This window comes from Asterias amurensis, chromosome 6 (genome assembly GCF_032118995.1).
Source record: "Asterias amurensis chromosome 6, ASM3211899v1".
Lineage (NCBI taxonomy): Eukaryota > Metazoa > Echinodermata > Asteroidea > Forcipulatida > Asteriidae > Asterias > Asterias amurensis.
In genome coordinates, this window is record NC_092653.1 from 17,167,177 (window position 1) to 17,193,649 (window position 26,473).

Below are 26,473 nucleotides of genomic sequence, written 5' to 3' on the forward strand. Positions count from 1 at the left end.
CGGTATAATATTCGGCGAGCGGCGCGCGAAATTTTCCAAAACATCCTCCTCTCTAGCTCTTCGCACGTCGTTTACGTACGTCAATTCATTTAGCAGTAACTTGACTTAATACCCCTTGACTTAATTTTAGTCTAATAAACTGAACAGCTTTATAAGAACGGCCTGACCAGTTTCTACATCCATGCCTAAACAAATTGAGTCTATTACCTCGCCTGTCATGCCTGTGTGATGAATCAATGATGAATTGGTAAGTGCAAAATGTGAAGAAGCGGACACCGACAAGTAAAAGTTTCTTCTGGTTTCCGTATTCAAATTAGACAAACGGGCCTACTACTTACTATAATCATATTATCATGCCACCACTTTTTCATTCGTTATGAATAATGAATCCACCACTTTTTCATTCGTTATGATTTTAAAATAGTAGTTCCAAACACAAACCTGAAACCAGCTACCCTAACTCTAATATTTACCCAATGGATTTAAGATGAGATAGTTGGGTAAAAATTAGTGAAAAGAAAGGTGGTGACAGGCTTCCATGCATTATTACTTTACATGTAACGGTAATGGAGTCCAAACTGGGCTAAAAAATACGGATTGGCCCTATTAGTATTACAATGTAATTTACATTATTATTATTATTATATGGTAGGCCTAGTATTATCAGTATCCTCGTGTACCCTATATTCACGCACTGAAGACTTGAGATAGAATTTTAGTTTAATTAATAGAACCAAGAACAACTTTGAGCTTTATTTTTATTTGTCCGATGTCATAGCCCACCTGAGAGGAGAATTTCAAGCCCGTAGAACGCCATCGAAGCACAACGGAGGTCGTCGTATGCAAACGACCCAAATTTGTCGGCATATGTTTTGCGTCACATAAATTCACGCACTTGTTTTGAAACGTCAATACGGGGAACCTTTCTATGTCGCCTTTTCTTCTAAGCACTCGAGTCCGTGCAGCGGGGATACTAGAAGGCCAAAACTGCCAGTTATAACTATTTAGGCCTACCCTATCAATTGTTGGGTTTCTACCAGGCTAATTAGCTGAACCCCAATCTTACACATGTACACCCGACCAGTCTGTGGTGAAGCCATCAATTTACAAAACTAAGTTATACAACACTAAAATGCTGTTTTTTCATAGTTAATTGTCCTATTATTACAAATTATGAATAATATACGAGCGTATTTTTTATCAATAAGGCTTCTGATGTTTCTGGGGTGTTTTTATTAGCCCACGTGCAATTTACAATAAAATCGTAATTTCTGGAAATTTGCCTTTTAGGCGCACGTCCAGGTCAATCTTTCCCAGTTTTTTGTATCCCCTCTGTTGGCATGTAAAAATCATGTGATCTTGTAATTGAAGTAGTAAAGTATGGCAGACAACAAACGCAAAGAACTTTCAGGGTGTTTTAAGTGTTTTTATCGACCATTAATAGCTAGCCATATTTTGTGTTTAGTCTAAAGGTAAGATTTTCTTCTAAAATTATAGATTTTTTAAAATATCAACCAGAATCGCTACGATTTGTCCCATCTTTGCAGGAGAATGAAGATTATGTTGTATACTTTCATGAAATCAAAAAAATTATGTCATTGCGTATTGTAAACAAAAAGTTACGCGGTGGGAAAGGTGCCTGCGGGAATATTTGTAATGCGCAGATTTGGGTATCGGAGGATACTCTAGCGGGAAACTCAAGCTACGCGCAGGTCCCACTAGATTTCCGCGCTGTATCGATTTCACAAAGCACTAAGTTACTAGATTGATCTTAACTTTGTAAGCAATTATAAGCTCACCAATGCATTAATTTAGAAATAGCATGGGCCCAAGGTTGGTTCCAGCCAGAAAAAGGTCAAAAAGCGCCTATTGCGCAGGCACAAAATGGCAGCCACGACCAAATTTCAGTGGGTCATACCTCGAAAACAACATGAAGTATGATTTAGCTTTTTTGTATACATGTTCATTTGAGCCACATCCAATCATTCTGATGTCAAAGTTTCATCAAAATCTGAGAGGGTCACCTGGGAACTTTTCAACAAATTGGTTGATTTGATACGGAATGTCTCTAATTATAAATTACAGTGTAGGCTAATAATCTGCTGTAGTGTAGTGTAAGTGTAGACATGGCGTAGAGAGTAGCTGAAGAGTAGTATGAAACAAACGTTGACTTCAACAATGTTATTGTTGAATTGAATTGTATTTTGACCAAGTTATAACCTTTTGTCCTACAGAAACGATTCGGATTCCACGAATTCAGTCCATGGATTCTTTTACACTGAAACCAGACAAGGGAGAAATGAGGCTGCAAGCCAATCTGGAGTCTTCCCTCAGAGAAAATGGATTCAAGAGTCCCAGACCAACCCCAAAGTTCCTCAAGGAGGAGACTACGTTTTCGCAAAAGAAGGTAAATCTTCCTTTAGCCTACTCAAAGACACTGAACACTATTGGTAATTGTCAAAGACCAGTCTTTATACTTGGTGTGTACACTGTATCTCAACATATGCACAAAATTACAAACCTGTGAAAATTTGAGCTCAATTGGTCGTTGAAGGTTCAAGATGATAATGAAAGAAAAACACCTCGTCACACGAAGTTGCGTGCTTTCAGATGCTTGATTTTGAGACCTCAAATTTTAAAACTTGAGGTCTCAAAATCAATTTCGTGGAACATTACTTATGGAATTAGTTTTACTTCTAGTAACTAGTTTTCGAAAACTACTTTTTCGAAAACTACGTCACTTCAGAGGGAGCCGTTTATCACAATGTTTTATACTATCAACCTCTCTACATTACATGTTACTAAGTAAGGTTTTATGATGATAATTATTTTCAGTAATTACATTATGCCTACCGATAGTGTCCACTGCCTCTAAATTTAAATAATCATGATTAGAATTAGAATTAATTAAAATTTTATTGTCCGCATCATCAATCAGGTTTTTGTTGGCACTGAATATAATAACTGTTAGTTAAAAAAATGGTTTGTTGGGTTTGAACAAAGAAAAACTGACTGTAAATTGCCTTGTTAGACTTGCAGGGTGGGGCTATATTCCTTTTGGGTTGAGATTTCCTCACTCCCAACAAATTCCGCACGCTGTTATTGGACCAGACAAGCGTTGTGATTGGACAAGATTGTTACTAAACCAAACGAGGTGCATGCGTGCCAAAATGCTAAACATTGAACCAACGACTAACCTCAGGATTAGTGTACTGGCGCTACTACCAACTGAGCTATCTAACCTAGCCCTATGTTGTCGGTCTCTCTATTTTATCAACATCTTTGTTTAGGGATGCCAGTCAGAAACCATGCAACGATTTTATGCCATGTAGCCAGGAATCATGCCCCCAAAAATTATCTCTCAGCAGATTTCTCACTTTACATCAGAAGGCTAAAGGGCCACTTCAAGGTGAGGGCTACACTTGACTGATTCACGTACATGTAGATAACTACATTTGTGCAGCATTCTCTGGTTTTTTTTTTTGACCCACGCTTGCTGAAGCTGCATTATAAGAAGGTTCTTAAGTTTTACTGTTTGACAGCTTCAAGGTTAAAAGGAAGGTACATGTTTGGTAATTACTCAAAACAAATGTTAAACATAAAGTCACCTGGAAGTGGTATTTTTTCAAAATAAAGCTTTTGTCATTAATATATGTGTTTTGATGAGTGGAATGTGAATAAACAGTTAACTAAGGTTTTAAAAAATCAGTTCTTATGTTATTTACAAATTTAAGAGTAGACCCCGACCCGAGAGGGCGCTGTTCGTGACGTCAATCGAGGCAGACTTTGCCTGTAATGCGTAGAGTAAACACAATTGCAAAGTACATGTACGGACCAAGTCGTTAGTTTGTAAGTTTAAAAAAAAAAAAAATTTTTTTTTTCCGGCAATGCCGACCAGGTGTATTGCTGCTGAATGCAGAAAAACACTTTTTGAAATGTACCAACTCGTGACTCGGACGTACATGTACTTGGCACGTGTGTTTACTATACGCATTGCAGGCAAAGTCTGCCTTGATTGACGTGACAAAAGGGGTAGGCGGAGTCAGCCCCCAAACAACTTTATATATTTTTTAAACATATAAATCGTGACAAACAATTACTAAAAAAATTGTTTTATTGTTCATAAGTATATACTCTTATGTTTGAAAGAAAAAAAATTATATTTCCAGGTGACTTTAAAAACTGACATGGTAATGAGCACTGAAGAGCTGTTGACAGTATAAAGTATTTTATTCCTATCTGAAAGCACACAAAGTCGTCCAACAAGGGTGTTTTTTCTTTCATAATTTTCTCGCAAGTTCTATGACCAATTGAGCCAAAATTTTACAGGCTTGTTGTTTTATGCTTATGATGGGATACACCAAGTGAGAACACTGGTCTTTAACAATTACCAAACATGTACAGTGCCTTTAAACATGATGAGGGAGGAAGTTTTTATGTCTATATTGAACCTGATACTTGTTAAGTTTTAGAGAGAGAATCCCCATTGGGGGCTGAGATGGAGTAGGTACAAAGTTTGATCTACCCGTTTGATCTACTTCTTTTTAAAATACAAATAATATTTACATTTCATAACAAAAAAGGCCAAAATCATAACCTGGGTTATTAAATCAGAATTTTAAAACCAGCAGCCGATTTCCAGAAACGCTACCCGAGTTAGGACGAGTAGGCCTAACTAGTCCTAACATATGATTAATCTTAAGGTTTACATGCTACAGTGCAAGGCTGGCCGACTCATCCTAAGTCCTAAAATTAATCCTAAGTTTAGTGTTACATGTACATATGCTCAAATGATAAAGATAAATTCCACTTTTCCAACAGTGGAAACCACACGCAGCCAGCGCTGTACAAAACTTTACCTCTTAAAACTTTACCTCCGTCATGTCCGTACAGAATGGTGTCTTGTGAGTAATGGCATAAAGACAAAGAAGTAAGTATAATGAGAGTAAAACCATGGAGGTCCACCTTTTTGTGAAAATCAAAGGGGGTTAAACAAATCAAGCAGAGAAAACAAAACCATACATTTCCACCTGTCACATCGACGACAGGTCTTCTTAAAGTTCTCATCATTATAATTGTTTCAAACTGTTTTCCCATTTCAGCATAGAGGTGTGACCCCCCGGAAGACGGGACCCCCACGGCCTCCCTTAAAGAGTGTCCCCCCTGTTAGTCGTCTCTTTCCAAACAAGACCAGAGAAGAAGAGTCTAGACCCAGAGCCATCTCCTTCAGACAGTCGGAACCTTGTATCCTTTTTGAAGTCTCTTGTTCCCTTAGATAGAGTTTCTAAAGACAGAGTAAGAAACTAAAGTTCATTGAGCCCCTCTTCACACTGTATCTCTTATGCCCATGGAATACAGCCCTGGAGAGGCCCCGGTAGTTTTTACCCCACGGTTACCCCAACACACTTTCACACTGTGTCCTTATTCCATGAGGTTCCGGTTGTAAGATTCAAGAATACCCCAGGGTTTTACAGCTTACCCCTACTCCAGAGCAGGGGTGGCTATCCCCGGTGGTTTACCAATTTGCTGGGTTGGATCAGGGGTAAAGTGATCCAAGAACATCCATTATTCCCTGAGGTTGCCTCAAAGGAAAAGAGTAGCGTGAAAAGGGCTTTAGGCTGTAAACTGCTCGCTCGACTGCAAACAGTTCAATCAGGTCAACAGAGGCAGCAGGTTCACAGAGGCAACAAAGGCAATTGCCCCTTTTGCCCTGGTCATTCCCTTGTTGCACTTAAAAATGTGTTGAGAACAACTGAAATCTGCCTCAAAGTGATGCCCTTTTCAAATAAAAAAAATGACTTGCCCTCACACGAAGTTGCAGGCCATTTATGCTGTAAATGTGCTCAATACCTCATAGAGGCAGCAGAGGCAATTGCCTCCATACAATTACATATATCTCTTTGTACATGTAATTGCCTTGGTGCCCTTTGGAATGTTTCAGTGCTAATTAATTCTTTACAGTCCTCTCAAAGATTGAGATGCCCTTTACATAGGAAAACTACATTGTCCTTACAAGACGAACAATTCAGTAATGAAATTTGTTTGAATTTATTAAACAAAATTTTGCTTTCTTGAAGTGCTCATAGTCAAATTGTTGTTTACGGTGATACACTCCAAAAGTGTTGTATGGGAAACACAAATATGAATATTCATGCCTTTGACCCCTGACCTTCATGACCCTTGACGACCCTTTCAGCTGTTCTACTGCTGAGTCCTCACTACAACGAGAAGAGCAGAGACTCCTTCTTCGATCAGTGCTTCACAGTTGTGCAGAAACTTGGTGAAGGATCGTTTGGTGAGGTTAGTCAGAACACCTTTACTCTGTCTTTAGTCAGCAGTCAGGTTGGTTCAGTGGTTTCTCGCTCCTGCCTTCAACCTGTGGACCCAGTTGGATTCCTGGACCAGATGTTTGTCTGTGGATTTGCTTTTACAGTCCCTACCTGATAGCCCTTATTCATGGCGCACTCAGCGCTGACACCCCAGATGTCACGCACGAAAAATAAGACCAGGGCGAGCGGAGATTTACCAACTCATTTATCAAATCAGTTACATTGTATTCATGATCATGAAAACTTCATTATCCATTTTCTGTGTGTTTCCCTCAGCAGGTGACTTTTTAGCGCCTCCATTATCCATGAGGAACCAGGAATTTTTGTGTCTGGGTAACAGTGTGTGTGCAGGCAGCGTGTATTGACCACCACTCATCATGCTAATGCATTATGCATATTACATTTCTCCCACCAAAATTGGTAGCAAAAAAGCGAGTTAGTAAAGGTGCTTCATGGCTTCGCCGTTGGCTATTGTTGTTTTGTGCGTGACATTTTTGGGTTGTGTGACACTCTGGGGGTGCCGCGTGCACCTTGACTTAAGGCTACTACCTGACTGAGTGGGTTCTCCTGGTAGGGGCTTTCCTCGCAATCCTAAAACTGAAACTTTTTCATTGTCTTCTCTTAAACAAAAAGTTGGTGTGGTGTTGCTTTTAGGACGCTTTGCCGACTATGTAATTCAGACTATGTCATTGCAGGGGCTCACCCCGGTCAGCCCCAAGTGCCCTGCTTATGAAACGGGTCACTCGGGGCTGGCCCGAGGCGAGTGAAGTCACCACGAGAGGGTGATGAGTGATCATTTGATTAGCTCTTGTCGATGGCTCACCCGAGTGAGCACTGCGGGGTCGACACAAGGAACCTAATCTAATGCACCCTATAATTGCTTCTCACCACCCAGGAGTAAATGGGTACCTTTGAAGGTAGAGATTGTAGATGCGAGTGATTAGCAACCTGCAGTCAAACTGGGTTGCCGGTGCTGCATACTCATAAGGAGTTGATATGGTGTCAGGAATGCTTTTAGGGGTAATCGGACAGAGGAATGTTCATGACAATTTTTTTCTTTCTATACCAGGTGTACAAAGTGAAGTGCAAAGAGAGCGGTAAGCTTTATGCAGTAAAGAGGTCTAGAGAGAGATTCAAGGGTGAGGCTGACAAGTAAGTAGCCATCTGGTCTGGTTGCCTGTTCACTCAATGAAAAAGACACTCATTTATTTATCTGATAAAGAAGGCACCATGCCCAGGTCAGAGAGAGATTAGAGGGTAAGGCTGATATGTTAGTAGCCATCTTGGTCTGGTTCCCTGTCCACTCAACTACACTAAGACCATCAATAATCTAAGTCACCATTGTAATTTTATGTATTTCATGTGTACATGCTTGATTTTAATTGCCAAGTAAAGTAATAATAATGCACACAATTCTATGCGACACGGGTGTCTTTTTGTCCCCATTATTTTCTCGCAGTCTCGATGACCTATTGATTCAAAACTTTTTACAGGATTATTAATTTTTGTATGAGTTGGGATACACCAACATGACCAAGTGAGGATACTGGTCCTTGACAAAATTACCAAAAGTTATGTGCTGTCTTTAAAAGAATAATCTGTTTGACTCTGATTTCGTGACCAATAGCAGGGGTGAGAGCCATTTGTGACCCAAAAAGTCTGAAACTGGGATCCAGACTTGTGGAGGTCCATTGAAATGATTGCATTACCACCATAGATAATTCCTGGGGTAAGAGACTCCATTGAGCTTTGAGAGAGCATGGCTTAATTTGTTTGATGAAAAATGTGTTTTTGTTTTTTTACAAGGCAGACTTTCAGATGTCTGAATTCTGATAAATGTCTGAAACTTCTCATTTCTGCAACTGTTATTGTATGCTTATGTAGAGATGCATGTACACGTATACCACGTGAGGGTACCGGTCTTTGACAAAATTACCAAAAGTTAAACCGTGCCTGCCTTTGAAAAATATTTGTTTGACTGGATGTTGATTGACCAATAGGAGGAGGAAGCTAGAGGAGGTCCACCAACATGAAACCCTGACCAGACACCAAAATTGTGTTGAGTTCTTCAAGGCGTGGGCTGAGAAGGGGCATCTGTACATACAGACGGAGCTGTGCCAAATGAGGTTAGCTAGCAAAAACACAAAGACTTAGTTTGCAATTTTTATATGAATAATGATGATAACAACTAGTTTCTTTATAGTGATTTTTACAATAACAAATCAAGGTTCTTTACATTTATAGTGCCCTACTCAGTAGGCCAATAACATTCCTGAACATAAAATTGCTGAACATGTATACCCATTTTTTAAAATAATTACTGTTAACTCTTTTGCCCCCAGTCTTGAAGAGTATGCGGAAACTCATCATGATATATCTGAGAGTACAGTTTGGGGATTCTTACTGGATCTTATCAAGGTAATGCATTCTTTACTGTGAACAATTTCCCTTGTTTACAGCATAGCAAAATGCTATGTGTTAAGTATCAGTAAGGGAATAAAAGGGTAGCGACGAGTTCTTCAACGTACAGTTAACGGCGGCAGGGTCCGCGGCCGTGTTCAGCGAGGGCGTTTGTCGCAAAGCAACGACCCTGCAAGGTTTTAAATGGCGCTGAAGAACGAGTCGCTATCTCTTTTATTCCCATTCATAAATGCCCTTTTTGTTAAAAACAGAAAAACAAAACTAGGTATAGACACTTTAACAATCAAAAATTCAAGGTTTTAAATTTGTTTTTCCAAAACTTTGTGAAGAATCTGTTCGAGGCGCGTGGGTTGTGTGTACGCGCGCGTGCTTAGATTATGCACTGATAGCTATGATTTGTGCAGTCCGCATGATAATCTTGCGCGCCCGACGCGTGGAAGCCAGCTCAGTGGGCATAAACAGAGCTCCAGTGTGCATTAACAAAAGGTTTATGCACACCCATGCAATTATTTAATAGCAGACAACGGTTGGTTGGCAATAATAACTTTTGATTCTTTGATATTCCTTGCGATAATGGCTTTTGATTCTTAGACTTTCCTGGCAATTTCGATATCCACGCAACATTCCTCCCATATTTGTTGTATATACTTTGCTTGGTTTGTTTCTTAATAATTTTATGGGTGATATTTTGTTTTATCTACCAGCGTTCAGTTTTGGTCTATTGTCATTATCTTGCCATCATGTTTGTGCCAGCTCGGTGTTTAATAATTTTAATTTAATGTAGCGTTTTGTACTTTTTTATGTTATTATCTACATTTTTAAAATTCGTGCTTTTATTTTCTGTATTTTTATAAACATGTATGTTTTTTGTTGGAGGGGTCTTGGAGGGCACATCGCTTTGATGACAGTTTTAAAAACTTTTGCCTTACCCTGGACGGCCCCTGCCAACAAAGAATTATGTCCGAAGATTTAAAATAAATAAATAGAAGTCTGGCAATATTGAGCTCTTTCAACTGAGCCAAATGAGTGAGTGAGTGAGTGAGTAAATGAGGTTGGATGGTTGACTAAACAAAGACAGATTTTGTGTCCAGGGTGTAGGCTTGAAGTCAATACTTTGTTTTAAACTATCAACATCTCTCTGTTGCTCGTTCAGTAATGTTCTATATATACTATTATTTATTTTATAATGTGTCTAGTGCCTTCAAAGAAAACAAACAAATAAACGATAAACACTATTTATAGACCGGAGGCATGATGCCCTTTCTTTGTTTCCTCCCTTTCAGGGTGTGAAGCACCTCCATGATCATGACTTGCTTCATCTAGACATCAAACCCGATAACATCTTCGTGTCTGTAAATGGAGTTTGTAAACTGGGTGACTTTGGACTCACGATACAACTCGGCAAGGCAAGTCTGAGTTTTTATTGGTTTCATAAACAACTCGGTTCAATATCTTCTCAGTGTGAGGTTGTTATTGTAATTATTAGTTATTTTTTGGGTTGAACAAAGAATTGACTAGAGTGGGATTTGAACCAACGACCTCCGGAGTAACGTGCCGGTGCTCTAACAACTGAGCTATCTAGCCTTATATTGCCCTTTATTACCCTATATGACCCTAGCCTTATTTTTGTCAATATCTTCCATACAACCATTAACTGGCGTTTAGCCAGGGTTCACACCCAAATTATAATACAACCTGGGATCACTAATTGTTATTATGTACACATCTTGTAGGGACTGGCATTAAGGTTACTCAAGCATGTCTAGCTCCCAGGGGGACTGTAAGTGACCAGAAGAGGGAAGTAAGACGCTTTTCTGGTCAGTCATCTCATAGACCCAAGGGGATAGATGTGCACTAGTGACTGAACAATGCTAGTTCATATGTGTTTTAAAAAACACCTGGGTCTAAAATATGAAATATAAAAAGAACTTTTCCAGGTTTTAAAAGTGACTGTTTTAATTCAAACATAACTTGTGAGCAATTAAATCATAAGCAAATCAACAATTAAAGGAACCTTTTAGTTTCCCAGATTCATTTTTTTTTTGCTGTTCACTGTTCACATCATGAGAGAGTGCTGTAAGCAGTTATATTGTAACTTTTGGTCGGTTAAAAAGAACTATTTCCCAAAGATGCCTCACGAAGATATTTGGGATTGAACAAAGAAAAATTTACAAGAGCAGGACTTGTCTGGTTTTACCTTTGATACATGTACATGTCAATAATTTATTGTGTGGTTTATCTTTGAATGGCAGAATGACTTAACGGAGGCTCAAGAAGGAGATCCAAGGTACCTAGCCCCAGAGCTACTGCAGGGAAAGTTTGGCAAGCATGCTGATGTTTTTAGGTAAGGACTAAAGGGATTTGGCAGGGCAGGGTTAAGTGTTTTGTGCGCCCTAGGTACCAGTGTTCCTAAGGCTCTAGACCAAATTCAGTTTTGTGAACCACTAATTTTTTCCAATAGATAGCGTAGCTTTGACCTATATTAAGAGGGCTCCTAACCCACTAAAGCAGTCACTCTTTACAAATTCTCTGTACATTACAGAACATGAATCCATAACCCTAACCCTAGACCACTCGTCCACTGACCTAGAGTACTTGGCCATGACACCCCACAAACTTGAGTGCAATATGTGATACTGATTTTGTTTTACCATACTTTTCTAGCATTGGAATAACAATACTGGAGCTTGCGTGTGATCTGGACTTGCCTCAGAATGGACAGTTGTGGCATCAGCTACGCCATGGGGACATACCCTGGGATATCACAAAAGGTAATCTGGGTATAGAACATGTGACCACATGATCAGTCTACAGGGATGTGATTCCTCCATTTTAAAATGGAGTTGTTTTTTTTGCCCTAAAAAAAAAAGAAAATCCGTTTTTGTTATCCCCCCCAAAAAATTAAGATAACATTCTAAAAAGAAATGGAGATTTACCATATATTAAAGCCCCAGATTGCAGAGTAGGGCTTTTAAAACTAAAGATAAATGTTAATAATTGGGCTGCATGCTCGCATGTTTTCGAGCCCATCTGAAGGGCGAAGCAATGGTTAAAAGTGTCTTGCTTTAGGACACAAGTGGCACGACAGGGGATTCGAACCCACACTCTGCTGATCAGAAACACCAGAGTTTGCATTCGGTGCTCTTAACCAACCGCTCGGCCAAGACACTCTATAAGTTTGAGCTGATGAAGGGTACAGTAGATGAAGCAAATAATCCAAATACTTTCCTAGTCTGTGGGCGTAAAAAATTGACAGCTACTCGGATGGGATTCAAACCCAGGATTTCATTCTAGTAGAGAAACTGTCTGAAACGTTTGAGCACTGAGCATGCTGAGTAAATAGAGGTCAATTTGAATCCCATAATTAGCAGTGCACCAAGTCAAGTAGCCAGTAAATGTTTTTCCAACGTACTAGGAATGCTCGTAGTATTGATGGTTCATCCACATGACATCAACTATGCGTTATGTGTGTGGCACCAAGGGTTGTAGCAAATTCCTTGCATGAGAACCACTTAGATGCCTAGAAAAATTATAGCAATTGACCCCTTGCACGCGAGTCACACGCGGCGACTGATGCCACGCTCACCATGTTGGTGGTCAATAGGCTTATGTGTAATCGGCGCATCACCTAAAAATGCGCACTTCACTGAATAACACGAGTTGACATTGAACACCAAAATGGCGCATCCAAGATTATTCTGATGATGACGTCAGGTGAAATGGGTCAATAGGAGACTTTTGAGACGCTGGCGAAACAGACAAAATGATCCTTTTTTGCAGCTCTGAGCATGCGTGCGCATGCACAGTATTGTGCATGTAGGTCTGAGCACGCGCACTATTGTGAAAAAGGACCCTCTAAAAGTCTTCCATTGATGTAGCTCAAAGCCATTCACCCAAGTTGCTTATAAAGTTGTGTTTATCAGGGATCATCATTACAGTGCTTTTTTATCAGACATTGAGGTAGGGTACCGTATATCAACTATATTTATCTGTATCCCCCTTATAATTTTGTATCCCCCTTATAATGTTGTTAAAGGCACTGGACACATTTGGTAAGTGTAAAAAAAAACAGTCTTCTCACTTGGTGTATCACAACATATGCATAAAATAACAAACCTGTGAAAATTTAAATTGAAAACTAAATTGGTTGTCAAAGTTGCTAGAGTAGAGAATAATGGAAGAAAAAACACCCTAGTTGCACAGCTGAGGTCTCGAATTCAATTCAAATATTTCAGTGAGAAATTACTTCACTCTCAAAAACCACCTTACTTCAGAGGGAGCTGTTTCTCACAATGTTTTATACTAACAACACCCCTCCATTGCTCGTTACCAAGTAAACTTTTATGCCAAGAATTATTTTGAGTAATAACCAATAGTGTCCAGTACCTTTAAATCTATCAAATAAATGGAGTTGATGATTCTTCAAAAGCAAAATTACCTTTGATTGCTACAATCAGGTATTTCTAAGGGACTGAGGGACATGATTGCATCCATGATGAATCCAGACTACAGTAAGAGGCCAACACTGCAAGATTTACTGGACCTCCCCATCATGAGATCAGTCAGAAGGAGAAGATATGTCGCCCTCTGCTTTCGGAAGATGGTGAGTAGCACTTTATAAACCCTTATAAGGTGCTAAATAATTGGGTCTCAGAATTCATCACTGCAATAACCTATCTTTCTGAAAGTTTGTATATACTCAGCGTCTTGAGTACCTTGTTTGGTAGAAATGTGCGCTATATAAGACTTCGATATTATTATTATTGTTTGAGTCAAGACCTGGGCCCAATTGGGTTGTCGTGGCCGAGAGCGGGAATATCACATTCCATATATCACATTCAACAATACTTATTTATAATTCAAATAATATGTGTGCCGGTATCATACAAAATTATGATTTACATTAAATTGGAAAACACTAATGCTACTTAAAATAGTAGGAATAGGGCACAGTTAGTGAAATGGAGGCAATTCCTGGTAAGCGTTTGCTTGATTTGGGAAAGCCATACAGGACAAAACAGACAACGGACACAAAAGACAAATACATTAACAACCATACATGTATGGACAGTTTACTAGACCCAAGCTCTTGTTTTGTCAGCAGCAGAACCCCTTCTCTTAGAAGATAAGAGCACTTGGTTCTTTTACTTGCATTACATGTATGTAGCAAACGTGACCACTGGTTCTGCGCCCCAGCCGAAGCAATAATGGTAAAGTGTCTCGCTCAAGGGCTCAAGTGTCATGGTCGAGACTTGAACCAACACTCTGCTGATCAGAAATACTAGAGCTTGAGTTCAGTGTTCTGATACGCTCGGCCACGACGATGCACTAACCATCAGTGTCGGGTTGGTGTAGCAAGCCTAAAGCTAAATTAGGTTGGTCGGGCAGTCAGTTTGGCTCATCAGTGGTTTCAGTTCCTGCCATAGAGCTATATATATTGACTAGAGCGCTAACTTACTCTGCGTTTTGAAGCCAGCCTGGGCGCAGACATGTTTGATGTGTTGCGTGATTTCAGAATTTTAAGAGAACACACATTGCTGTGATTTTTTTTTACATTCAGCGTGTGCACTTTTGTACCCGACTGTCTGCTCGCGTACGTCCGCGATACGAAAACCGTAACTTCGACTTGATTGCCGTACCTAAAAAAAGTATACGCGCCTTTTAAACATGATGCACATGATGCTCGCAGTTTGTATGCTGATCAGCAGATTGTGCGTTCACATTTGCTGCATTTTGCTTCGATCGCACATAAAAAAGAACAAATGCATTATCATGCAAATAGCCGTACAATTGCCGTACAAAACTTCAAGCTTTTGTATTGGTTTGTACATAAAGATGGATGCGCCCACACAGCTTCAAAACCTTAGTGCCTGTATAACGGGCTGTTAGCGCTCTAGTCAATATATATAGCTCTATGGTCCCTGCCTTACTCTGTGAACCCCGGTTCGATACCCGGACCGCAGCCTTGCATGTGGAGTGGGTTTTTCAGTCCCTACCTGACTACTACAAGTATATGAGTTTTTCTCCAACGTCTAAAAGTAACATTTCTTCATTGTCTTCTCTACAAAAAGTTGGTGTGATGTTTCCATTTGGACTGTTTTGTGACTATATAAACTCAGATTCAGAAGTTTGCGAGTTGCATAGTGTCTTTGAGATAGCTACTTTGATTTTTAATTTGATTGCAGTGGATTGCGACGATCTCGTGTCTCAGCCTGATATGGGGAATGCTGGTGACTTTATTTTTCATCATTATTCGCCGATTATCCACAAAACTCCCCGAGAGCTCTCCAACAGTGAACAACAAAGCACCACAGCGACCGTCGGACTGGGATCTCAGCTTTTCAGACGGTAGGTTTTCTTGCTGCACATGTGGGAAACCTTTATGGTGACACTAGGTGGCTGCAGACTTACCAGGTAAAATCCATTGTTCTCGGTAGTGTGCTGATGCTCTGAACTACAAAAACAACGGAAGTTTACCTGGTAAGTCTGCTGCCACCCATTGGAAAAAACAGTGATTGTTTGCCTCAAGGTAATTTTGCTTAGCATTCACTTTCAAGTGAAGTTTGAGCAGGATACAACATTATGGTTTCGGTTTGTGGAGTCCTGCTTTTGTTATGATGAATTTTCTCAAGAATTCCCTTGTTGGGTCCCGGTGAAAAAAAGATTTTCCTTGTGGTGTTCATTGTTCCATTGTGTAATAGACACCAAATAGGGTACTCCATTAAGCTCATCAACTGCGTAGTACATTTATTTCATGCGAGCAGTTTGGACACCCACTTTCGAGCAAATTCGGAAACCCTTTTAAGAAACCCTGGCTAAAACTTTGCCCCAGACATTTCCTTCTTCTCATGAGAGGCAATGACCTTTTTAACTGCAGTGTGAACAAATAGGCAAGTGATGTGGCCAGAGATATATCATCGTTTTGTAACTCTTTCATGCGTCAACAGGTCAGTAGCGACCGGTTTATATTCCTCCAGAAAAATAAAAATAGTTGTACAACAAAAAATGGAGACCGCATAGCTGCATAGTTTTCAGAATGACAAACAGGATTCTTGAGAGCGCTATTGTTACCTGTTTGAGGGAATCATCATTTGTAAAAGATTGGTGAATAAAATAGGTGTTCATTAATTTAATTTTTTTTATCTACAGACGAGTGTTTTGAGACAGATGTATCCCAGAGTTCCTACGGTCATTCTCTCGCTCATTCATCATTCTCCAGCGATGACGAGAAGAGTAAACTCTACAGTGCTGCCAAGGAATATTCTAGGTGCGTCAAATGTAGTTTTTTCCCCAAAGGAACTGTGAAAATTATACTTTGAAAAGGTTACCACAGCAAGGCTACAAATGATGCTACCTTTTGTACAAAGGTCATCAAAATGAGTTTTTTGAAAGTTTTGAAAGCAAAGAAAAATGTTGCTTACCAGAATCAAGTTACAACTGAAGTACCTAGAATTGCAAGATTATAACATTCTTTACTTATGCTGTACTTTATCTTGATTCAAAGAGAGTGCCAACATTACCGATGTCTTTACAGTATCATGATTCAAAAGCCCTTTATACGCAGCCCAAATGTAGCCAGGGTCCCTTGCTACAAAATTTACGAGCATGGATTGTTTGTTTGTTATCACCGTGTGTGACTGATTTTGTGAGCGTTCACACTGCAAAGTTAAAAACTAACAACCCTTGTGCGACATGAGAGTGATATGACGAATTGGTAATCCTGATCACCTTAGTTGGACAAGATAGCACCCACAATAGCATGCGCTGTATGGGCATTTTCACCTAGGCTACGTTCAATTAACAACCTTCCTTTCACACGATGATGTAGCCCACGTCCTTGGTAAAAACTTCCGCTAGTGTAAGATTTAGTCATAGGTCCAGACCTCCAACAAAATGTAGCAATGATGGACAAGATTTGACAAGGGACCCTGGACACTCCAAAAATTATTGTCCTTTCACACGAGGTGCATTTTGTAAAATCTTACAACCATGCTTCAATTTAGCAAGGGACCCTTGCTAAATTGCTCTTGTGTGAAAGGGGCTAATGAGAAAACGGTGAGCTATCATTACCTGCTGTGTTGCCATATATTCTCAAAAATACATCCTTGTGGAGCATTCTTTTGTTTTTTACTGCACTTGACAGATTCCCGTAGACTTTGTACACAAATTTTCTTGAATGTGGAGCACCCAATCATTAGAATTCCCCTATGGAGACCTTAAGTTTTTTCCCTTCTTTGTTTTATCCTCGGGTCTCTATAAGGTACCGAAAATGAGCACATCATTACCAATGATAGGCCTATACTTGTTTTAAACTAATAATTGTTTAATTCTTATGTGCCAATGAAAACTAAATTTCTGGTTATTTATGATGCAGACAACAAGTTGTAATTCTAAAAAATTATAACTTTTAATTCTTGTATTGATTCAAATGGACTGTAAAGCACACTGACAGCAGTTACTGCCACATCATTGCCACTGATCAGCAGATCAGAGTGTGGGTAAGAATCCTTAGCTGTGACACTTGTGTCTTTAAGCAAGACACTTAACCATTGCTACGTCCTTCGGATGGGATGTAAAACCATTGGTCCCATGTTTTGTATAACGCATATAAAAGAACCCAGTGCACTTATCGAAAAGAGAAGGAGGTCGCCCCAGTGTTTCTGTCTGTGGCTGCTGAATCACCATAGCACCTTTTAGGTGCTACATGATTGGGTCTCAGAACTCATCACCGCAATAACGTATCTTTCTGAAAGTTTCTGAAAGTTTGTACATACATGTACATGTACTCAGCGCCTTGAGTAACTTGTTTGGTAGATACATGCACTTTATAAGACTTTGATATTATTACTGTACCTTTTTTTTAAAGCTGAATTCAAAAATTCAGCACCTAAAATTGTTGTACCTATTAAACCTTACGTTTATAATGTACTCTCTTCTTTACTGCAGTTGCTCGGCTATAGCCACCTCTGGGACACCCTTCTTAACTAGAAGTCATAGACGAACCCCCCTTTTACCACGAAGCTCCTCCCCCATCGTTCATGGCATGATGAATAACAGTGTCGAGAGGTAAGAGATATTATATACAAAATAATTCATCCTCAAGTTGGTAGTGTCTATATGCAGCAATTTTTCTTTTCTCCATAAGGTAAAGTATATCTTTGGTTCTTGGAAGCGTTTGATTGTTTTAATCCTGTATCAATGTAGATACAATAAAACAAACTCGGTGAAACCTAATTTACAGAAGCGGTTATTTTTTTGAGATATTGCCGAAAATCCGGAGTGGTTACGTCCACGCAGCAAGAATAATACCTCATAAGACTACATAATTTGAGAAATATTATTGCAGTAATGGTTCTCTGATTAAACTTTTGGGCATAAAAACTTCATATCGTTTACACTTCACAGTACTTCAAAGCGAAATGTTTCTGGAAATGCTTTATACTATTGAAAGCTGCTGTACTTCTAACCAAAGGTTTTTATTGCCTTTGTGTTGAAGAGTATTTACCAAGTATACCTTCCCTTTATTGAACCATTGTAAGTTGTTATTGATTTGTTTTTGCTTGTCACAGATGGACGCCCAATGGCAGTCCCAACATTAGTGCACTCCATGATGAGATCGTTTCTCCGCTACGCCTCAGTTTTGATGAACCCAAAGTACTTAATAAGTCGGCGCTGGAACCCAAGAACCTCATGCAGGTAAACAAGAACTAAGCAAGGCTCAAAATCAGCTTAACTTACATGTGTAGAAGCTTCCATATGACCATATTTTTGCTTGAATTGTAAATTTCCTATTTTTATTAGATGTTATATTTGCATCGGATAGATTCAAAGTATACAGGGCTAACACACATTTGGTGCAAGGGTAAAACCAAATAATAGAGAATTTCCTTGCATCACAACTACAATTTTAAACATATTTTTACTGTCCAAAGGTTGTTTTCTTCTATCAACGGCCAAGTAAATAGTAATAATAACATTGAAAAAAAAACGACACTTCTTAAAAAGATATTGTTAGAGGAAAATCCATGAATTTGCATTTTGTATCGAACTTCAGGTCATTTTTGCTGAAAATGATCGGGAAAACATAATTTAATTTGATTTTCCTGATAAGCACTGTTAACAGCAATTTGCAATCATGTGGAACTAGTGCCTGGCTCATGAAATTGGGCCCAGGTTTGCTCTGTGGTTTCCTTCCCTGCTTTTTACCTCATGGACCCCAGTTCGAATCCCACCACCTCAGCAAGAGCCTTGCATGAGGATTGGGTTTTCCTTTCCTACATGATTGCGTGGGTTTTTCCCCTCACATCTAATACTAAATATTTTTCTCGTTTTCTATCCATTCCGTTATTGGCGCTAATTGTGCTCTTGGATGTGTAATCAAATAAAATATAAACAATTATAAAAAATTAACTACATTCTTTAAACTATATTTCTTTTCCAGATATTTGACGATGCAGGGAAAGACTAGAGCATTAAAGTTAAGGACGTTGAGATATATTATATGCAAGTATATTTAGTTTAACTGTTTTGTATATTAATGGGATTGTACAGAACAGTTCCCAATTTGAAGGAGCTGCTTTAGCAAAAAATGTTGCTTAACAATTGTCTGCTAGGCAGAAATGAGCAGGATACTAGTCACAGATTGTACATGTGACATGGGAGTTTGGCTGGTAACCTTATTCTGGTGAGCATAATTTTGTTGTGCTTAGCAGCTCTATGAAATTGACCAATTTGACCGAGCATCTTAAGCATAAGAAATAGCTCAGCACAGAACAGTAATGTGCTTACCAGAAGTTTGTTAAGAAACTATTTACTATGTTCTGCTTGAGAAGCTGGTGCAAAATTGTGCCCTGCAGATCTTTATCGTGCCACCATCTTCGTCTTGTTCCCTGTGTGCAATAGAAGTTATGAGTATGGGTGTTCATTAAACCCAGAAGGGGGGCCCTTGATGAGTCGCTTTGGTAGAATTGGGTGCGTTCGTTAGCTTGTAAGTAAAACTTACACGTGCAGGTAAAACTTACACGAGAGCGTTCGATAACCATCTTGTGATACTTGTGTCTGCCCCGGTCGGTGTCGGCAACCACAGACCCAGCTCACGAGCGAGTCTCTGGTGGATGCCCAGGTGTAATGACGTAGTTTCCACGCCCCGGCTGCAGGCAGATCAAAATACTGGGGAAGATAATTGAAGGCACCCAACAATTTGAATGGGAGATGAAACAAGATGGCCGCACTGTGATGATGGTCTAACCATGCCAAAGATATTTAACCCTTTAATACCAGGTGTATATAATATTATATATATATCATAGTTGAAATTTGGTTTATAACAAAATTATAGAAGATTGTAAAAGTGACAGATTTATGTGTAAATAACTGTTGTGATTGGGTTCTGCCTTTGACCTTTATCATGCTGCCTCCATCTTGGTCATGTTCCTCGTACTGAATAACAATAATGAATGCTAATAACCGTTTTGCAAACAGGAACCAGACTATTTTGTTCTTCCAGCCTAGGTTTGGTAAAATTCAAGATGGCTGCACCATGATAAAGGTCTATTGAAACGTCACAGACCATTGTAGTGCGAATCACCCGTATTTGGTTCCAGTAGCCCAGGGAAATCAGTTGGCTGGAGATTCTTTCCCCCATTATGGGAAGTTAAGATGAACTGAAGGAGGACGATTCAAAAGAGGGCGCTATAAGAAGAAGTTTGTACACAGTTCACCGTATTGGGGGACAGAGTCTCCAGGTAGATAAAATCTCCAAGCAAAGGCATATTATGTTTGTACAAAGTGAGTTTTCAGGTAAACAAATTTCTTGAATTGTTCTTAATCATGTATCATACTCATTTTTCATGAAGAAGTGTTGTACCTTCTTCACCAAAAACACCTTACATGTAAGTTTTGACGAATAAAGGACACATAACTTGCGAAGGTGTGTTTTCCGGAATACGTTTTTTTTATTCAAAATAAACTCAAGTCTTGAACAAAATGAACACCTGTTACATGGCTTCTTGTTTTTCGTCTTTTAAATCTGTGAAGCGCCTTAAGCGTATTTTTAGACAGAGTTTGGCGCCATATAAATACTGTTTAATATTATTTACAAAATAAAAATAAGCAAAATTCAGTGCATCAAAGTAAATCACTTGCCAACAGTGGGCACAACCATGGAAATGTAGCCTGTGGTGCACATCACAGTTTCTTTCACTTTCACTCTTGTACATGTTCCTATGATCCAGGTACATGTACATGCGTTTTGTACCACATCACATGCGTTGTAAACCACATCACACGCATTGTGAACCACATCAAATGCATTTTGTACCAAATCACATGTCATGTACCACATCACATGCATTTTGTACCGAATTACATGCATTTTGTACCACATCACATGCATTTTGTACCACATCACATGATTTTTGTACTGCATCACATGCGTTTTGTACACGTCGCATGCATTTCACGTGTGTTTTTGTACCACATGGCGTGCATTTGTACCACATGGCATGCATTTGTACCACATCACATGATTGGTTTTAAACCTATACAAATACATGCACATGCGTTTTGTACCACATTACATGATTGGTTTTATACCAATACAAATTCATGCCTGTTACTTCACGGAGGCAATGAAAGTGAATGCCTCCATGCCCTCTGTTTATTGCCTTGGTGCCCTAGAAATGCTCCAATAGAAGTTTTAAATTACCTCATAGGGTGCCCTTTGCAGAGGAGAAAATGCCTTGGTGCCTTTCCCTTTTAAAAATGGATCGTTCAGGCCTGCAAATTCACCATCTATTACTGCGGTAAAACTGTTGGTATACTGTGGTACACAAGTCTTTTCATGCAAAATTTTCATACAATTCTTCTTGCACAAATCACAAGTACATGAGGTCTTGTAGTTTTTTTTAACAAAATTGACCAGTACACAAGGCTATAGACCTGTACACATTTTCAGGTGCACAAGGCCTTGTACACTTTTTCAAGCAAAACATGACATGTACACAAGGCTATTATCAGCCTTGTAAACTTTTTTAGGCACATTTTTGGCAAATTTGACATATAGCCTTGTACACTTGTACACTTTTTCTGGCAAGTTAAACAAGTTCACGAGGCAATACCCTTTTGTACACTATTTCTGGCAAATTTGACATGTCAGGAGCCTTGTACTTGTTTGTGGCAAACGTACACTTGAAGGCATGTAGACATGTCAAATTTGCCAGAAAAGTACACAAGGCTATAGCCTTGTACACTTTTTCTGGCAAATTTGACAGGTACACAAGGCTGTAGCCTTGTACATTTTTAGGGCAAATTTTACAAGTACACTTGGCTATAGCCTTGTACACTTTTTCTGGCAAATTTGACATGTTCACTTTTTTGGCAAATTTGACAAGTTCACAAGGCTATAGCCTTGTACACTTTTTCAGGAAAATTTGACAGGTACACACGGCTATAGCCATGTACATTTTTGGGCAAATTTGACAAGTTCACAAGGCTATAGCCTTGTACACTTTTTCTGGCGAATTTGACAAGTACACAAGGCTATAGTCTTGTATACCTTTTCAGGCAAATTTGACAAGTTCACAAGGTTCTAGCCTTGTACACTTTTTCTGGCAAATTTGACATGTCGACAAGGCTTGTACACATTTTTGGGCAAATTTGACAAGTTCACAAGGCTATAGCCTTGTACACTTTTTCTGGCGAATTTGACAAGTACACAAGGCTATAGTCTTGTACACCTTTTCAGGCAAATTTGACAAGTTCACAAGGCTCTAGCCTTGTACACTTTTTTGGCAAATTTGACAAGTTCACAAGGCTATAGCCTTGTACACTTTTCTGGCAAATTTGACATGTCGACAAGGCTATAGCCTTGTACACTTTTTCTGGCGAATTTGACAAGTACACAAGGCCTTGTACACTTTTTCTGGCAAATTTGACAGGTACACAAGGCTATAGCCTTGTACATTTTTGGGCAAATTTGACAAGTTCACAAGGCTATAGCCTTGTACACTTTTTCTGGCGAATTTGACAAGTACACAAGGCTATAGTCTTGTACACTTTTTCTGGCAAATTTGACATGTCGACAAGGCTATAGCCTTGTACACTTTTTCTGGCGAATTTCACAAGTACACAAGGCTATAGTCTTGTACACTTTTTCAGGCAAATTTGACAAGTACACAAGGCTCTAGCCTTGTACACTTTTTTGGCAAATTTGACAAGTTCACAAGGCCTTGTACACTTTTTTGGCAAATTTGACATTTCTACAAGCCTTGTACACATTTTTGGGCAAATTTGACAAGTTCACAAGGCTATAGCCTTGTACACTTTTTCTGGCGAATTTGACAAGTACACAAGGCTATAGTCTTGTACACTTTTGACATGTCGACAAGGCCTTGTACACTTTTTTGGCAAATTTGACATTTCTACAAGGCTATAGCCTTGTACACATTTTTGGGCAAATTTGACAAGTTCACAAGGCAAATTTTTTGGCAAATTTGACAAGTACACAAGGCTCTAGCCTTGTACACTTTTTTGGCAAATTTGACATGTCGACAAGGCTATAGCCTTGTACACTTTTTTGGCAAATTTGACATTTCTACAAGGCTAAGCCTTGTACACATTTTTAGGCAAATTTGACAAGTTTACAAGGTTTAGAGCCTTGTACACTTTTTCTGGCAAATTTGACAAGTACATAAGGCTGTAGTCTTGTACACTTTTTCAGGCAAATTTGACAAGTTTACAAGGTTTAGAGCCTTGTACACTTTTTCTGGCAAATTGGACAAGTACACAAAGCTATAGCCTTCTACACTTGTACACTTTTTCCGGCAAATTTGACAAGTACATAAGGCTGAAGACTGTACACTTTTTTGGCAAATTTGACAAGTACACAAGGCTATAGCCTTGTACACTTTTCTGGCAATTTTGACATGTCGACAAGGCTATAGTCTTGTACACTTTTTCTGGCAAATTTGACATGTCGACAAGGCCTTGTACACTTTTTTGGCAAATCTGACATTTCTACAAGGCTATAGCCTTGTACACATTTTTGGGCAAATTTGACAAGTGTACAAGGCTATAGCCTTGTACACTTTTCTGGCAAATTTGACATGTCGACAAGGCTATAGCCTTGTACACTTTTTCTGGCGAATTTCACAAGTACACAAGGCCTTGTACACTTTTTCTGGCAAATTTGACAGGTACACAAGGCTATAGCCTTGTACATTTTTGGGCAAATTTGACAAGTTCACAAGGCTTGTACACTTTTTTCTGGCGAATTTCACAAGTACACAAGGCCTTGTACACTTTTTCTGGCAAATTTGACAGGTACACAAGGCTATAGCCTTGTACATTTTTGGGCAAATTTGACAAGTTCACAAGGCTATAGCCTTGTACACTTTTTCTGGCGAATTTGACAAGTACACAAGGCTATAGTCTTGTACACTTTTTCTGGCAAATTTGACATGTCGACAAGGCTATAGCCTTGTACACTTTTTCTGGCGAATTTGACAAGTACACAAGGCTCTAGCCTTGTACACTTTTTTGGCAAATTTGACAAGTTCACAAGGCTATAGCCTTGTACACGTTTCTGGCAAATTTGACATGTCGACAAGGCTATAGCCTTGTACACTTTTTCTGGCGAATTTGACAAGTACACAAGGCTATAGTCTTGTACACTTTTTCAGGCAAATTTGACATGTCGACAAGGCCTTGTACACTTTTTTGGCAAATTTGACATTTCTACAAGGCTATAGCCTTGTACACATTTTTGGGCAAATTTGACAAGTTCACAAGGCTATAGCCTTGTACACTTTTTCAGGCAAATTTGACAAGTTTACAAGGCTAGAGCCTTGTACACTTTTTCTGGCAAATTTGACATGTCGACAAGGCTATAGCCTTGTACACTTTTTTGGCAAATTTGACATTTCTACAAGGCTTGTACACTTTTTTGGCAAATTTGACAAGTTCACAAGGCTATATAGCCTTGTACACTTTTTCTGGCGAATTTGACAAGTACACAAGGTTATAGTCTTGTACACTTTTTCAGGCAAATTTGACAAGTTCACAAGGCTATAGCCTTGTACACTTTTTTGGCAAATTTGACAAGTTCACAAGGCTATAGCCTTGTACACTTTTTTGGCAAATATGACAAGTTCACAAGGCTATATAGCCTTGTGCACTTTTTTCTGGCAAATTTGACAAGTACACTAGGCTATAGTCTTGTACACTTTTTCTGGCAAATTTGACATGTCTACAAGGCAATTTGCCTCAAAAAGTGCCTTGTAGACATGTCAAATTTGCCAGAAAAGTACACAAGGCCTTCTACATTTGTACACTTTTTCTGGCAAATTTGACAAGTACACAAGGCTATAGTCTTGTACACTTTTTTAGGCAAATTTGACAAGTTTACAAGGTTTAGAGCCTTGTACACTTTTTCTGGCAAATTTGACAAGTACATAAGGCTGTAGTCTTGTACACTTTTTCAGGCAAATTTGACAAGTTTACAAGGTTTAGAGCCTTGTACACTTTTTCTGGCAAATTTGACAAGTACACAAAGCTATAGCCTTCTACACTTGTACACTTTTTCCGGCAAATTTGACAAGTACATAAGGCTGAAGACTGTACACTTTTTTGGCAAATTTGACAAAGCCTTGTACACTTTATCTGGCAAATTTGACAAGTACAAAAGGCTATAGCTTTGTACACTTTTTCTGGCAAATTTGACATGTCTACAATGCTATAGCCTTGTGTACTTGTCAAATTTGCCTCAAAAAGTGAACAAGGCTTTAGCCTTGTAGACATGTCAAACTTGTCAGAAAAGCACACAAGGCTTTTTTTCTGGCAAATTTGACAAGTACACAAGGCTTAGCCTTGTACACTTTTTTGGCAAATTTGACAAGTTCACTTTTTCTAGCAAATTTGACGAGTACACTTTTTCAGGCAAATTTGACAAGTTTACAAGGCTAGAGCCTTGTTCATTTTTTCTGGCAAATTTGACATGTCTACAAGGCCTTGTGTACTTTTATACTCAAAAAGTGTACAAGGCTATATCCTTGTAGACATGTCAAATTTGCCAGAAAAGTACACAAGGCTATAGCCTTCTACACTTGTACACTTTTTTCACAAGGTTTTTTTCTGACCAAATTTGACAAGTACACAAGGCTATAGCCTTGTACACTTTCTTGGCAAATTTGACAAGTTCACAAGCCTTGTACACTTTTTCAGGCAAGTTTGACAAGTTCACAAGCCTTGTACACTTTCCAGTCAAATTTGACATGTCTACAAGGCTATAGAAAGGTTTACAAGTCTATAGCCTTGTACACTTTTTCAGGCAAATTTGACTATAGCCTTTTACACTTTTTCGTTTGCAAAGGGCCTTAAAGGCAGTGGACACTATTGGTAATTACTCAAAGTAATTATCAGCATAAAACCTCACTTGGTAACGAGTAACGGGAAGAGGTTGATAGTATAAAACATTGTGAGAAACGGCTCCCTCTGAAGTTATGTAGTCTTCGAGAAAGAACTAATTTTCCACGAATTTGATTTCGAGACCTCAAGTTTAGAATTTGAGGTCTTGAAATCAAGCATCTGAAAGCACACAACTTCGTGTGACAAGTGTTTTTTTCTTTCATTATTATCTTGCAACTCTGACGACCAACCCAGCTCAATTTCCAGCAGGTTTGTTATTTTATACATATGTTGAGATACACCATATGAGAAGACTATTC

The 26,473-nt window shown here is 39.0% G+C and overlaps 1 protein-coding gene across 3 annotated transcripts; it reads left to right on the plus strand.

Annotated features, from left to right (window-relative positions):
- The first annotated feature begins 32 nt into the window (after positions 1-32).
- On the plus strand, positions 33-26,422 carry LOC139939218 (membrane-associated tyrosine- and threonine-specific cdc2-inhibitory kinase-like). Of its 3 annotated transcripts, none has more exons than XR_011786276.1 (17): positions 33-247; positions 2,235-2,407; positions 5,103-5,244; positions 6,197-6,300; positions 7,399-7,481; positions 8,330-8,455; positions 8,672-8,747; positions 10,034-10,156; positions 11,003-11,094; positions 11,415-11,521; positions 13,208-13,353; positions 14,936-15,098; positions 15,900-16,017; positions 17,697-17,816; positions 18,320-18,446; positions 19,192-22,646; positions 22,688-26,422. XR_011786276.1 is itself a non-coding variant. In XM_071935011.1 (16 exons), the coding sequence occupies exons 2-16, from the start codon at positions 2,264-2,266 to the stop codon at positions 19,216-19,218; spliced, it is 1,698 nt and encodes a 565-aa protein (XP_071791112.1). In that variant the 5' UTR covers positions 33-247; positions 2,235-2,263; the 3' UTR covers positions 19,219-26,422. The 3 variants fall into 3 exon arrangements, 1 of the variants encoding a protein (XP_071791112.1); XR_011786275.1 differs by having other exon boundaries at positions 19,192-22,382; positions 22,423-26,422; XM_071935011.1 differs by having other exon boundaries at positions 19,192-26,422.
- The last annotated feature ends 51 nt before the right edge of the window (positions 26,423-26,473 follow it).

Coding starts and splice junctions, on each gene's coding strand:
- LOC139939218 (XM_071935011.1), top strand. CDS start 2,264: ATGGATTCTTTTACACTGAAACCAGACAAGGGAGAAATGAGGCTGCAA. Junction 5,245..6,196: donor CTTCAGACAGTCGGAACCTT/GTATCCTTTTTG, acceptor CGACCCTTTCAG/CTGTTCTACTGCTGAGTCCT. Junction 18,447..19,191: donor AACCCAAGAACCTCATGCAG/GTAAACAAGAAC, acceptor TTTCTTTTCCAG/ATATTTGACGATGCAGGGAA.